The sequence below is a fragment of the Papaver somniferum genome, chromosome 2, assembly GCF_003573695.1.
Source record: "Papaver somniferum cultivar HN1 chromosome 2, ASM357369v1, whole genome shotgun sequence".
Taxonomy (NCBI): Eukaryota; Viridiplantae; Streptophyta; class Magnoliopsida; order Ranunculales; family Papaveraceae; genus Papaver; species Papaver somniferum.
Genome location: NC_039359.1, coordinates 217,274,899 through 217,288,661, shown reverse-complemented (window position 1 = coordinate 217,288,661; position 13,763 = coordinate 217,274,899). Strand labels below are relative to the sequence as shown.

Sequence of the window (13,763 nt, the reverse complement as noted above, 5' to 3'; positions counted from 1 at the left end):
CATTTGCAAATGGACGGCGATGCATTTCCAAAGGCAGCTCCTTGCTTGATGCTTATATTCCTTGGATGCACCGTCACAGGTATGAATACTATAAATCAAATTCTCAATTCATTTGTTGCTCTCATTCTCAGACTCTTACCTTTTCTCTATGTTTACTAGAGAAAAGTATTACAGCCTGAAACTCTCTAGTCTCGGAGATGTTTTGATATATCATAAACTTGTAACTATTTACATTGCAATCGATTCGAACATAGCTTATCTGTTGTTGTTTTTTTGTAATTATTTTTACATCGAGAAGTTTTAAAGCTCTTATAGTGTGATGGTATAATTTAGATCTGTTAGGTTCCTTACCTTTAGTGAATCTATCTATCTAAATGCATGTTTATAGCTGACTTTAGATAGTACAATTCTACATACGGCTAATTGAAACTGAAATACTGGAAATTGAACTTCTATTTTGAACTGTTCCACCAATTACATAGGGACCATAGGAACCTAGGAAATTGTTTATCATAGGCTCTCTTCCGTAATGACATGATTGTGAGGTGAACTATGTGTACTTTTAGCTCGTTAAAGGGATGCTTCTTCATTGCATCTTGTGGTGTCTGTCGTTGTTTTCTATCTGGCTTAGCAAAACAAGTGCTCTAGCTTTAGAGGTTTATCTATTGCAATGAAGAACTTAGAGGGTGAAAATAAAACTTCATCTCGCGAAGGATTCTTACAGATATAGCTCTTTCATGTGGCTCTCCTACGAGTCTGTAGTTAAGGTTGCAATTGGGTCACCATCTGTGAAGGTTGATGCAAGAGTTGGTAATGGTCTTTAAGGTTTATGATGTTCAACATGTACACTCTTTTCACTCTTTAACTCCATGGCGTGCTGTGTTGCCGGTGAAATCATAGTTGTATGAATCAATGTTATCCACTTTATTCATCTGCATTGTGGAATTTTGTGTTTTAGCATGTGGGAACCTTTCGCAGCTGGGTTCAATCATTGTGTCACCTCATTTCAACATCTTGTACTTTCTTATTTGCCGTTTGCTTGAAAAAGTACCTAAATTTAGCTCTTACACATGGTTGTTCCTTTTGATGTTCTATAAGCTGGTTCCCTTTCATGCTATCTTGGTGAAACCATAATCTACTTTTTTTTGTTTTCCTTGTAGATGTCCCGTCTGTCCTGTTACCTGTATCTGAATTTTAGTTCTGTGCAGTGGCCTGCCAACTAATTTGCTGACTCTGGTAAAAGCCCAGTTATAATTTTTATCGAAAATGCTAGTCTTCCCCCACTCCCTTTCCCCATCCCTTTCCCCTGTTACGTGTCAAGCAGATAGTGGTTTGATGTCACACAAAAAGGCCCCTGTTAACTCCAATTCAAGGGATCAAGGGCTAAGATCACTGCCACCTAATGGGGGAAGGGGGTGGGGGAAGGGAATGGGGGAAGTGTAGCAGCTTCGAATTTTTACAGAATAAAAAATTGTTAGGGGGGGTCAGACACGGCTGTTTAATCGAAGCTGCGACACTTCCCCCACCCCCCATTAGGTGACAGTGATCTTAGCCCTGGATCCCTTAGATTGGAGTTAACAGGGGCCTTTTTGTGTGGCATCACACCACTATCTGCTTGACACGTAACGGGGGAAAGGAAGGGGGAAGGGAGTGGGGGAAGACTAGGAGGAAAAACAGTGAGTGCACAAAAGTAGATTAACCGGTAAAACAACAGGAAAAAAATGTCTGAAATTTAAGATCCGCCAACATGGAACTACCATTCAAATGATTAATCCTGGTTTAATTGGGGGTCATGAATTTTAATTGGGGGCCTTGCACTAGAGGATAAAAAAGAACCCACAATTGGGGATATCAAAACTAATTGGGATATAGCTATGTGACAAAATAGGGATCCAAATATTAAAGCTAGGTCATCCCTTATGTAATTATTTTTTTAATTCCTAATCTAACCCTCACTAATCACGTTTAGTGGTTAATAATAATTAGTAAATTCTTAAGTATTTGGGGATAGATTATTGTGTATTTTTATTTGATTTTGTGTTAGTAAGGTGAGAGCAGAATTTGAGGGAAAAACTTTTTTGAGTAAATGGAAGATGATTGTGAGGAGAGAATTGCAGCTGCTGAATCTTTAGCTCAACTACAACAATAATCATATCTTCAATCTTCGGTTAATGATAACAACTCACAATTGGACTTATATGATAAACCAACACCCTTGGATCATGATTCTTGTGAGCATGAAGAGTTTTTTGAAGAACCTACACAACAAAGTAAACATGTTCAACATCCAAGCAACCCCAACACACAGGTAATGCTGCTAAGAGGTCGAAACTTTTTTTATTTTTTTTTGGAACCGCCATTTTTTCTCTGAAAAAGCTTGGTTCCGGCATACACGTAGTATGAATACTACGCCGGAACACCTATTTACGGCGTGGTATTTATACTACGTGAATGCCGGAAGTAGATATCCCCCATTTTTAAACAGGTGCCGGCGTGGTATTCAACCCAAAGATCCATGCCGGTACACAGTAAAACTTTTTACCTACCACCAAATATTCTATGGAATCTTTTTTCCGGCATGGTTCACTTCCATTTTACAATGCCGGAACCGAAAGAAAAACATCCAGGAGTCTAAGTATTTTGAACATTATTACCGTCGTAGAACATGAGATATCGAGCACGCCGGAATTTACTTCCGACGTAATTTATATGTTAACGTCCACGCCGGAACAATGTTTTGGCTTTGAAACTTTCATTTTTGGAAATGCCGGAACCGAGAGACAAACATCCAGGAAACATAGAATTTTGAACATAAATGCCGGCTTGGCACATGAATTATGGAGCACGCCGGAACTGATTTCCGACGTGGTTTTTATGTTAATGTCGACGCCGGAATAAGGTGCCGGCTTGGTTTGAAGGTTTTAGGGCACGCCGGTATCATCTATTCCGGCATGAACATTCTTAAACAACAACGTCGGTACATTTTCGAGCATGCCGGAACTAGTACTCGGCATAGTAATCTAAATGTTTTTTGAACTAATTCATTTTTCTTTTCATTCATTCCTTAGATTGTGACGTACGTTGAACCAAAAAACTCCAAACCGTTTGGTCTGGATACGTCTGAATAGTATAAAATGCCTCCGGTAAACAATACTTTTCATCTAGTTTTTATAACTTTATGTGGTGATTTCTTGTAATCAACCTTATAAGTTTTCATTGTTGTCCTCATGTAGGGAATAAAATCTCGAGAGGAAGCAATTGTTTGGGCAAAAAAGACGGCTCTTAAACACATGTGTGTGCTGGTGAGGAATACCGAACGTTCAGATATACGTTTTGAGATGGTTTGCGAGCGAAGTAGGAAATACAAGAAGGATAGCCATAAAAGAAAGGGTTATGTATATCCGAAGAAGACTAATAGGGTGTACAAGACTAATAGGAGGAAGGATGATTGCCCCTTTAAGCTTGTATTCTATTTAAGAGACGGAGAAAAGGAAGAAAATGAATGGGATTGTACGGTGTGGTTTGGCCGTCATAACCACCGGGATCCGAAAGATTTTGAGGGTCACTAACATAAGCAAACAGAACATTGTTCAACAAACCATTTGTAAAGTTAAGATGTTCCAACACAACATCCTTGGTGGTTATCCCGTCCAGAGTCAATCTCATCTCTATCGGTCGAAGGTTGTTACCGGGTTTGGGATGGTTGTTGAACTGGTACCTCTTGGCTCTAGGCTCATCGCCGTCATCAACTTGAATAATCTTCAAGAAAGGGTGACCCTTGAACAATGTTGGGAAATGTTCATAAGCCCAAACCTACACAAATGTGAAATGATACATATAGAAATCAGAAAATTTTAATCATAAGTTCATGATAAGGGAACATGTGAATAATATAAATAAGAACATAAGTTTAAAAACAAAATTACCTGGAGTAGAGTGAAATTCCCAACAAATTGGTTTGCAGTCGCCTTAGAGGCCCTTCTCATCTCCGCCATCAAATGTGTCATAGCAATGGTGCCCCATGAATAGGTAAAGACATCTTCCAACGGATCCAAGTATTGAAGGTAGTTTGCACTAATCATGTTGCTACTAGTGTCCGGGAATACCCTAGTGCCCAAGATGTGTAACAGGTACGCAGCGGCTGTATAACGAATCTGTGCAGGGTCCCATCCAATTTTTGTACTTCTTTCCTTTGAGTTTTTAAACTTCTCCTTAAGCAGGGTCAACTTGATGGTCTTTGTCCTACTAACCTTAGATACATAGAAATTTTCCACCGAAGTTTTGTAGTCCCAACCAAACAACTTGTTAGTAAGATCGTGCAACTTCGATCAATCTAGCTCAAAAGAATGATTCTATCGGTGTTGAATTGATTTGATGATAACCTCCAAGCCTAGAATGTTCCGAGCATCTTCAGGGATGAAGGTCATCTCACCAAACGGAAAATGCATGGTATCCGTTTCAGCATGATACCTTTCAACGAAGCAATTGGCAGTCACGATATATGGCTTCACATAATTCTCAACCAAAGGATATAGACCAGAATCCTTTACTATTGCTTGGACCTCATCATGCTCCTTAGACAAATCCCAATGAGTCGCGACTTGGTTTCGGCAAACACGCACAGCCTTCGTATGATCCTACAAATAGGAGATAATACGATTAAGAAATTTTGCATAAACACAAAACAATACATATGCACGAGATAGAAATTCTTACATAGGTTTGATATATAGTACGAGCCCAAGAGTCCTTGTATCCAAATAGATGCTCCGTATCTTCAACAGTTGCGCCCCAAATTTTACCATTATTGAGGTCAGGTATCATGTCATCAATATGAGGAAGGTGCGAGCCTTTAACTTTTGTTCTGCTATTGCCTTTCCCTTTGCCTTGACCATTTCCTTTCCCATTGCCTTCCCCATTGCCTTGTGTGGGTTGTTGACTTGGACCACCTTGTTCCACTACTCCTTAGCTTTGCTTTAGTAAGTGGCTTGGATCAATCTCATTATCTTCCTCCTCATTTTCCTCTTCATCTTCCTCACCATCTTCTCCATCTTCCTCCTCACCTTGTTCAACCGCTTCGGTAGATTCATGGATAAAGAGTTTACTACGATCACGACCACTATCCCAAACATCCCCACTTGTGCCAGCACCCAAACGCTTTTTGTTGTTCCCTCGAGGAGGAATGGACTGAGGAGTATCAAGACCGTCCTTCCTTCTTTTCTTAGTGACAACATCTTTACTTTTTCCTCTCTTAGCTTCACTTGCTTTAGCTTGCTTTGCTTTAGATCTATTTCAAATGAAGCACGAAATAAATATAAGACAACTAACTTCCATTTCTACCAATACTACCGGCATACAAATAAGAAGTTTCGTAAATGCCGGGACAATAACCGGCATGGTAAAGTGAAACATGTAGCATGAGGAAACAAATTCCGGCATACACAAGTAAATATCGAGGATGCCGGAACACTTTGAGTAATTCTTGGAAACTAAAATACTAGTACCGGCACTGCAGCAAAAAAAACTCATATGCCGGAAACTAATACCGACAGTACATAACAAATTTTGAGGACGCCGGGACCCAATTCCGGCATTGAAATCAACGTGTCGAGCACGCCGGTACTAGTTCTGAAGTTTCTGGATACCAATACAACAGTGCCGGCATGGAATCTAATCCAAAATGCACGCCGGTACTAATATTGAAATTCTAGGGTTTTCTATTGATTAGCAGGTCAATACCGGCAAGCTCGAAAAAGTTCAAATCAACGCCGGTACTGAGTTCAGAGTTGTGGTTCAAATTAAATTGAATACTGAAACTACGTTCCGGCGTGGTCTTCAACCTAAATTGTACGCCGGAACAGACTACTGGTGCGGTCTTCATCCTAAGTTAAATGCCGTAATATGTTTCCGGCGTGGTATTCATCCGAATTTGAGTGCCGGAACTTCTGAAACTCTACAGTTGCAGTTAGGGTTTTGCGATTTTGACCTAAACTCATAGCTACAAATCGATTGAAACACTAATTAAACAGTTCTAGATCACTTACCTTCTCACAGAAGCCATGTGTTTGAGTAGCTGATCGTCCGATAACTCTTTTTCTTCGTCCGATTGCTCTTGGGCAATCAAAGCAATCCTCTTTTGTTGTTTTTCTTGAACAATCGCTCTTGATGACTTCGATTTGGCATTTGGTTTCTTTAGTGGAGGCATTGTTATGATTCGGGTAGGTTAATCGACGAAGAAATTTTCGAATTAACGATTAATCGTCGATGAACAACGATGGTGGGAACGGCGAAGAAGATGAAGAATTTTTTTTTCTTCGAAACCTAACCCTAACTATGAATGTCATAACTGATGTGAAATGGGGTATATTTGATTTGGTTTTTGATTTTAAGTTTTAGTAGAAAGGGTATAACAGTCTTTTCATAAGGATTTTTAATTAATCTAAGGGTGTTTTAGTATTTTCGCCAAAAAACACCCTTAGCAGACACCTTTGGGTTGGGGGAATTAATTCATATCCCCCAATTAGTTTTGATATCCCCCAATTGTGGGTTCATAAAAAAGGTCACCCCACCCTAATTTGGGTCACCCCTTATAAATTTATTTTATGGATGGCTACAATGCCCTAAGTGCTTAGTATTAAAATTTAATTAAGTTTAACTAAGTTAACTGTGTTTAGATTAAAATCTGATTTTTGGATAAAAAATTTGTGTAGATTTTGTTTTTAAGTTTTTGTGTTTTGAGAAGAAGAAGAGTTTTAAGAGGAAAAACTAGGGTTTTTAGAAATGAGTGATTCAAGTGGAGGGAATGATGTTGGTGAAGGTTCAAATAACAAAGATGATTGTGTGGATGGAAATATTGTCTCAACTAATGATATGGATTGGATGTTTGATGAAGAGATGTTAATGGAGGAAGCCATGAATAATGGTGGAAATGAAGATCCTACTGCTCAAAATGAAAGAACCAATCCTCAAAATGAAGAACCCGCAGCTCAAAACAATCAGGTAAACCTCATATACTCTTGAAATTGTCTGAATGATGCTCCAAGTGGTCGATTCATGGTCACTATGGAACTACTCAGAGTGAGAGTCGTTATATCCGGGATTTGGATATACTAACGACTCTAGAGAGTCGTCAGTTTGTTGACACTACAATGACGACTCTAACCTGCAACTTTTCAGGTTATGAAAAATTGTTAACTTGGTGTGATAAACAATGACGACTCTTGTTGGTACTTCATCTAGAGTCGTCTGTGTATTTTGTTTAAACCCGGACAACTCTCAAAACCAAACTCTCTGTAAAAATCGCAACTTTTTTGGTTTTTGGGTCGTCACACAATTATTCAAATAAACTGACGATCATAACCAACCATTAAGAATTTTAGTTGGAGTTGTCACTATCGGTATTACTATACGTTAACGACCCATAGTGTTGATTTTTGATTTCATAGAATCATTTGATTGAATCGTAAAAGGTATACATCTTTCATAGCATTGAAGGAAATGAAACACAATAGATAGCAACGGTGCACGTCTACACTTAATCATAAAGCATGTAATTATACATGGTGCCTTCCAAGATAAAGTAGCAATTGTCGAACTCAAACTTTTTCCCACGAAGCACCTCGTAATGGGCATACGCCTTCCTCAACTGAAAACGCAAACATACTCAGTTAGTATCTTTCAAATATTTGGATAAGTTTTACCTATTGTTTAAATACTTACTCTTATAACACCCAACATATTGGGTAAGGCTTCCCTTACGGCTTTCAATTCTCTTTTGAAAACTTCACATTCGAAGAATATCTCCTTGAACCGTTCCTTGATGAGTTTCAAAGACCTTGAGTTACGATTTCCGTCCAACGCCACAAAAACCATGAATATGTGGTTCCACCAAGCATCTGATGTTTCATCAATGTCTTTTCCTTGACTTTCAAAGTGGTTTGTTACCGTCAACCAAGCTCTCACAATGGAACAATTCTCTTCGGAAGTGTAGGGAGTAGTCATCGTGTTTCCTATTCTTTTTCCTTTTGAATGTTAAATCTATGAGAAGGGTTGTGAAGGTTGAGAATTACGGTTTGGGTGAGGAATATGTGATATATGGGTCTCTATTTATAGAATTGAACGACCCAACTGCCACTTTTTTGAATTTTTTCCGTTTATGGACTCAACCACATTTGGTGAATTCAAAATTCACATTAACTGCTACAAGTCTCGTCACCGGACATATCAACAAAGCGACGACTCTTTGGGAAAAAGAGGGTCGTCGTCTTTTTTGTTTAACGGGTGATGACTCCATTAGCAAATAGTTTCTGTTTTAATCAACATTAAGAGTCGTTTGTCTGTTTTTCTCCCAAAGTGACGACTTATGGTCTTGTGTTCAAATAAACGTTTGAGTCGTCAGGTTTTAATTAACATTCAATGACGACCCTTGTTGGGATAATAAAAATGTGAACTGTATTTATTGAACTGGAAAGAAACGCACATGTACTATGAAATAAAATAGAAGGAAAAGACATAAAATAGTTCACTACATTTCCCTTGAACACTTAAATATATTTCATGAATTGCCAGTTATTTTTTGCCAAGAGACGATAGCAATCCTCGTGCGAAAACTCGTGGACGTACTTTAATTCGTATTGGTTGCGACCCAAAGAGTACTGGAAAAACAATTTATTTATAAGTTAGCGTTTTTAATGAAAATAACCCTATGAGAGGCCTTTTTGATTGACTAACCTACCCTTTCCATATCGGATTCGTTGGGAAGAGATTTTTCCCAAGCTTCCATTTCGTCTTTCAGCGTTACGCAATCATCGTATAGTAAATCGTATCTTTCACTAATGTCCTGGAGCGTCCTTCCATAACAATTTATGTTAAGTTCTTTGAAAATCATAAACGCACGTTCCCACCAATCATTGGATGTTTGATCCATGTTAAGTTACGGATGTCAGGTGTCGTCGTGGTTTTTGAAGACCCAGTGCTCTCTTTCGAAGTCGTGTTTCGTGACCGTGAGACGTGCTCTAAAATAGAAACATCCTCTTGATTATTGAATGGAGTTTGAGCCATCTTTGGTGTTTGAAATTGATGGGTGACTGATTTGACAATATTGAAAGTGATGGGTGAATAACTTTGATAGGTATAGGTCTCCTTTTATAGTACAAAATATCCAACGGCTATTTTTTTGAAAAAAAAAAACTTCTACCTATTTCCCAAATATGCAATAACTGCACATCAGAGTCAGACGTACCTTTGGATTTCAAATTTTGTAATAACTGCGTATAAAGTCGTCAATTTAGATTTATATAAAGTAACGACTCCAGATCAAAATTGAATAGAATGGTGTAAATTTGTCAATGTAGAGTTGTCTGCGTTTAAGTAGGGTCGTTATTATGTGACTAAGGGTCGTTATTTTGCTAAAACAAACCTTGACGACTTTAACCCTGGGACGAAAGTGATATTTTTTGCAGGAGAGTCGTTCATCTGCAAAATAAGGTGACGACTTTAAGAGTGGTCATTCTGCAAATGTTTAATTGACGACCCTTCCAATGGAAAATCAAAAAACTAACAGAGTCGTCAAGTAGGTAACTTATAAATTGACGATCCTTTAAAGAAATTTTTTTACTTTTTTTGTAGTTGGTTGTACAGATGAGCTCTCAACCTCAACCCATCTCTGCTATAGGTCGGGATACCTCCCAACACTACATCACCGATTTGGTACGTTTTTATTGTTTGAATTGATATATATGTTTTTGAAAATTGTTTAATTAATATTCTCATGAACGTGTTATTTGATCAATTTAGACGTGGAAAACTAAGGTTGGGGGTCAAGGAATGGATTATATCCAAGGCAAAAGAGAAGATGTGCATAGTTTTTCAAAGCAAACATGTCGATTCTAAGCAAATGGAGATGGTATGTGAGAGAGCGGGTGAGAATAAGATGACGAGGGTCTACAAAACTTCGTCGAAGAAGATTAAATGCCCGTTCAGAATTGTGTTCAAAAGGCATATTGAAACTTATCAATGGAGTGTGTATAGTATTCCGGACGGTCGTCACGACCATCCTCCACCTAGAAGTCTTTTGGGACACCCAGCATATGCCCGATTGAAACCACATCAAATGGAAATTGTCCGAAAGATGAGGGGATTTAGGCCCCTTAAGATCCTAAACGCAATAAAGGCGGAAGATAAGACCAACTTGTCAACTATTTCCACAATCTACGGTGCCAAAGCAACGATCAAGAAAACCGAATGGGATGGTAGATTAATCATGCAACAATCAAAGTGGTTGGTAGAAAAACTTAACTACCCATGCAAACAAGGGTGGGTCCGGGCAACAAAGTGACGCATATTTTTCCTGCCCATCCTAGGATGGTGGAGTTGGCTCAATGTTGTTACCAGGTCTTTCTCATTGATTGCACCTATAAGACTAACAGGTATAACATGCCGATGTTGAACGTGGTTAGTCATAGTTCGGATAAACAATCTTTCACCGTGGCATGGTGCTTTATGGAAAAAGAAGAAATAGAGGACTATGTTTGGGCGTTGGAACAAGTGAGGTTGATTTACCGTGGCGAAGAGACACCGCAGGTTATATTTACGGATCGAAATTATGCAGTAATGAGTGTCGTTTGTCGTGTTTTTCCACTATCTGAACATTTTCTTTGTACGTGGCCCATCCAAACTAATCTTTTATCTAATTGCAAGAATCATATTCAAAAAGTCAAACGTGCGAAGGGTAAGCAACGTTCCAAGGAGGAAGACGAGCGTCTAAGTAATCTTTCAAAAAAAAAAGAGTGGGAGAGAAAAAGAAAGAAAAGGAAAAATACGAAGAAGAGGGAGATCTATGGAAGGATTTCTGCAAGGTGTTTGAGGGTGAAAACGGTTTCTGCTAATTTTGGTAATTTTGGGTGTGTGGGTGAGAAACGAATTTAGACCCTAAACAATGTACTGCAAGGGAGTACTTTAGATTCGAGAGATCAATCTGTACAAATCCGGCCTAAACTAAGAAATGGCCGTTCCAAACTTGCTTCGGTCACAAAGTGAAGGAGAAGGGTTGATTTTGGGGAGAGAAGCGAAGAAAGTGTTGAGACCAGAACAATTGATTTTGGAAGAGTAGTTGTTTTTTTTTACGACTTGTATCAGAAAGTGGGAATCTAACAGATGGAAAGCTAGCAAATGTTTTCTGAGTGTTGTATGCTCCTGATCTGAACTTGTTGTTCGGTGGAAATAGGTAATGCCTATTTAACAACCGCCTTTCGAATAGCGAATTGTTGAACCTTTTAACAATTCAGGGATGCTCATGAGGTAATTGTATATATAATTTGAGTACAAATTGCTGGTCCACATTGAAAGTTAAGCCAAAATCTTGAATTCTAGATCTTCTGGCCCCCGACCAATATGAATTGAGGATTTCGGATTTATTTTCCAACTCTTCGTGCACACCAAAGACTAGGGGTGAAGATTACTCACCGCTCACGTAAAGAACATATACCTTCTCCCTTTCATCCGCCCACTCTCCTAAATCTCTATGAAACCCTACTAAAACTCTGATGAAGAAAAATTGTCAAAAAAACGTCGAGATGTACAACATGTTCAACACCATCATTGATAATAGATGAGGCATGTCATAATCGATTTTAGTTCTTCTATTCCATATCCTAAAACCCTAATAACCTATTCTTCGATTTAAGGGAACAATTAACATTTTATACATATAGGCGCTAGATTATCTTAGAGCAAGTTTTGATCTGTTAAAATCTAATGTATTTTCTCAGTTTCGGTATACTGGATCTCTTTCTTTCTCATCGTATTTTTTTTATTCGATGATATTGACTCATTCTTTAATTGGTTCGTAGCAGGCACTAAGAAGTTCCGCCCTATATGTTATTATGGATTGTTTGATGAATCAGTTAACTATGCACTTAGAATTATAAGTTTGCTGCGCTAACGGGCTTGGTAAAATCACATTATATTCTCTTCCATATTTTTCCTTTTGTCCTTTGGATTTTGATTTTGTAGTCTTTTCTCTGATTGCAGAGGTAAGTTCCTAAGCGATTTAAACTTGATAAATAAATTGCAATCCAATTGCATTGCATGTTCACTTAATGGATGAATAATTAATCTCTTCTTTGAGCTACTATCCGTTATCTGGATTTCATCTTTAGGTGAGAAGGGAATGACTGAATTGCAAACAACATAGGCAACTTTAATTTATTGACCTGAGGATACCATCACAGTTACTCACATGCACAAGGTACCAGAATTGAAATTTTGTAGTTAAACTAGGAGCGCAATATGGTGTTTATGAAATGATTAAAATAAAAATAATGTTAGAAGATTGTATAATCACAAAAGAATGATTTTAGGTATGTTATAATTTTAGTAATTTAGCTTACATTAGTTTTTAGTTCTGAAAATGATGCCTTTGTAACTGTGACGAATTTTTATGGTTTGAGTTTCATTTTATTTTAGCTTACCCACTAATTTCCTTAATGGATGTAGGCCTCTTGAAATCATGCTTAATCTTAGGCATTTGGAGTGCAAATGGCTCGAAAGTTGCAGAATAATAGTTATGGGGAGGTGTTATCCTGTATGGATGTGATACTTTAATTGCAAATTTATTTGGCATCACTGGAGGAGTAGCAAGAGGAGAATATTGTATCCAAGCAGATGTTAAAGCTTAAGAGATTTGCACCTCTTGGGAAGGCCTCATTAGATATCCAGATTGACACCCTATCAACATCATCAAAGTGGGAAATTGCTATCATTTATAATTCTGCCAGAAATTCCTTACTTTGTCCTTTTTTGTATTCTAAAATGGTAAGGTTCATTAAGTCAGTACATAGGTATCGTAGTCATTGATTCCTATCATTTTATAAGTAACATTGCAATATGTTGATGTGTAAATTACTGACATATGGAATAACAAGGCCAGTTGGTGCCATGGGTGAACAATAAAATCTAGCTGGCTGTGGATGTGTGTGTATAGAGACCCTTTTTTTCTCATTTCCTGCTATTTCACTGCGCTTCAGATGAATGTTGAGTAAAGTGACTATCAAATAAGAAATCTAGATGTTTTTTTAGCTAGAGTAACATATTTGGCTTTTTTTTAGCTAGAGTTCTTCTTCTCGGATTAGACCACAACCAAAAGAAGATACCTGAGAAACCATAAAAGAAGAGAAGAACAAGTTGTTTAATGAATCGCAAAAACTTAATTATCTCACTCTTTTTTCCTCTCCGTCTTTCTCTTAGCAATAAGCATGCTTACTGATGTTATTTCTGTGTTTTTGTTGTGCAGGAGAGGGTCGATGTGATTGTTTAGTTGTGATGACGATGATAATAGATCCGAAAAAAAAAGTTATACAGTGAAGATTTTAGGTAATGTAAATTCACTAAGCATGTTCATTCATGTTTGTGTTTGCTCCCTCTTTTAATTTGCTTCAAAGTAATTCAAAGCCCTAACTCTTTCTTATCTTATTCTTATTTTTCTTGCCAACTCGATACATCCAAAAGTCCACATAGGTTATTCTTTATCCATCTCTCTTTATCTATGAATCAAACCAAAAAAAAAACTTTGAATTTATGATTTGAATTTTAATCATGGTCCATATTGGCAGGACAACTAAAGAAGATACTAAACAGAGCCAAATCAACAATATCATCATCAAATCGGGATGATCTATATGTACCTACATATAAAGTAAAGGGACGATATAGAAAAGATTTAATTGTACCTACATATAAATTCTAAAATGTGCCAACTCTTTTTC

The 13,763-nt window shown here is 37.7% G+C and overlaps 1 protein-coding gene across 1 annotated transcript; it reads left to right on the top strand.

The window, feature by feature from the left end:
- The first annotated feature begins 3,103 nt into the window (after nt 1-3,103).
- Nucleotides 3,104-3,708, top strand: LOC113354555. Its single transcript, XM_026597851.1, has 2 exons — nt 3,104-3,143; nt 3,234-3,708. Exons 1-2 carry the CDS (start codon nt 3,135-3,137, stop codon nt 3,567-3,569), a joined length of 345 nt encoding a protein of 114 aa, XP_026453636.1. The 5' UTR covers nt 3,104-3,134; the 3' UTR covers nt 3,570-3,708.
- Nucleotides 3,709-13,763: the final 10,055 nt, after the last annotated feature.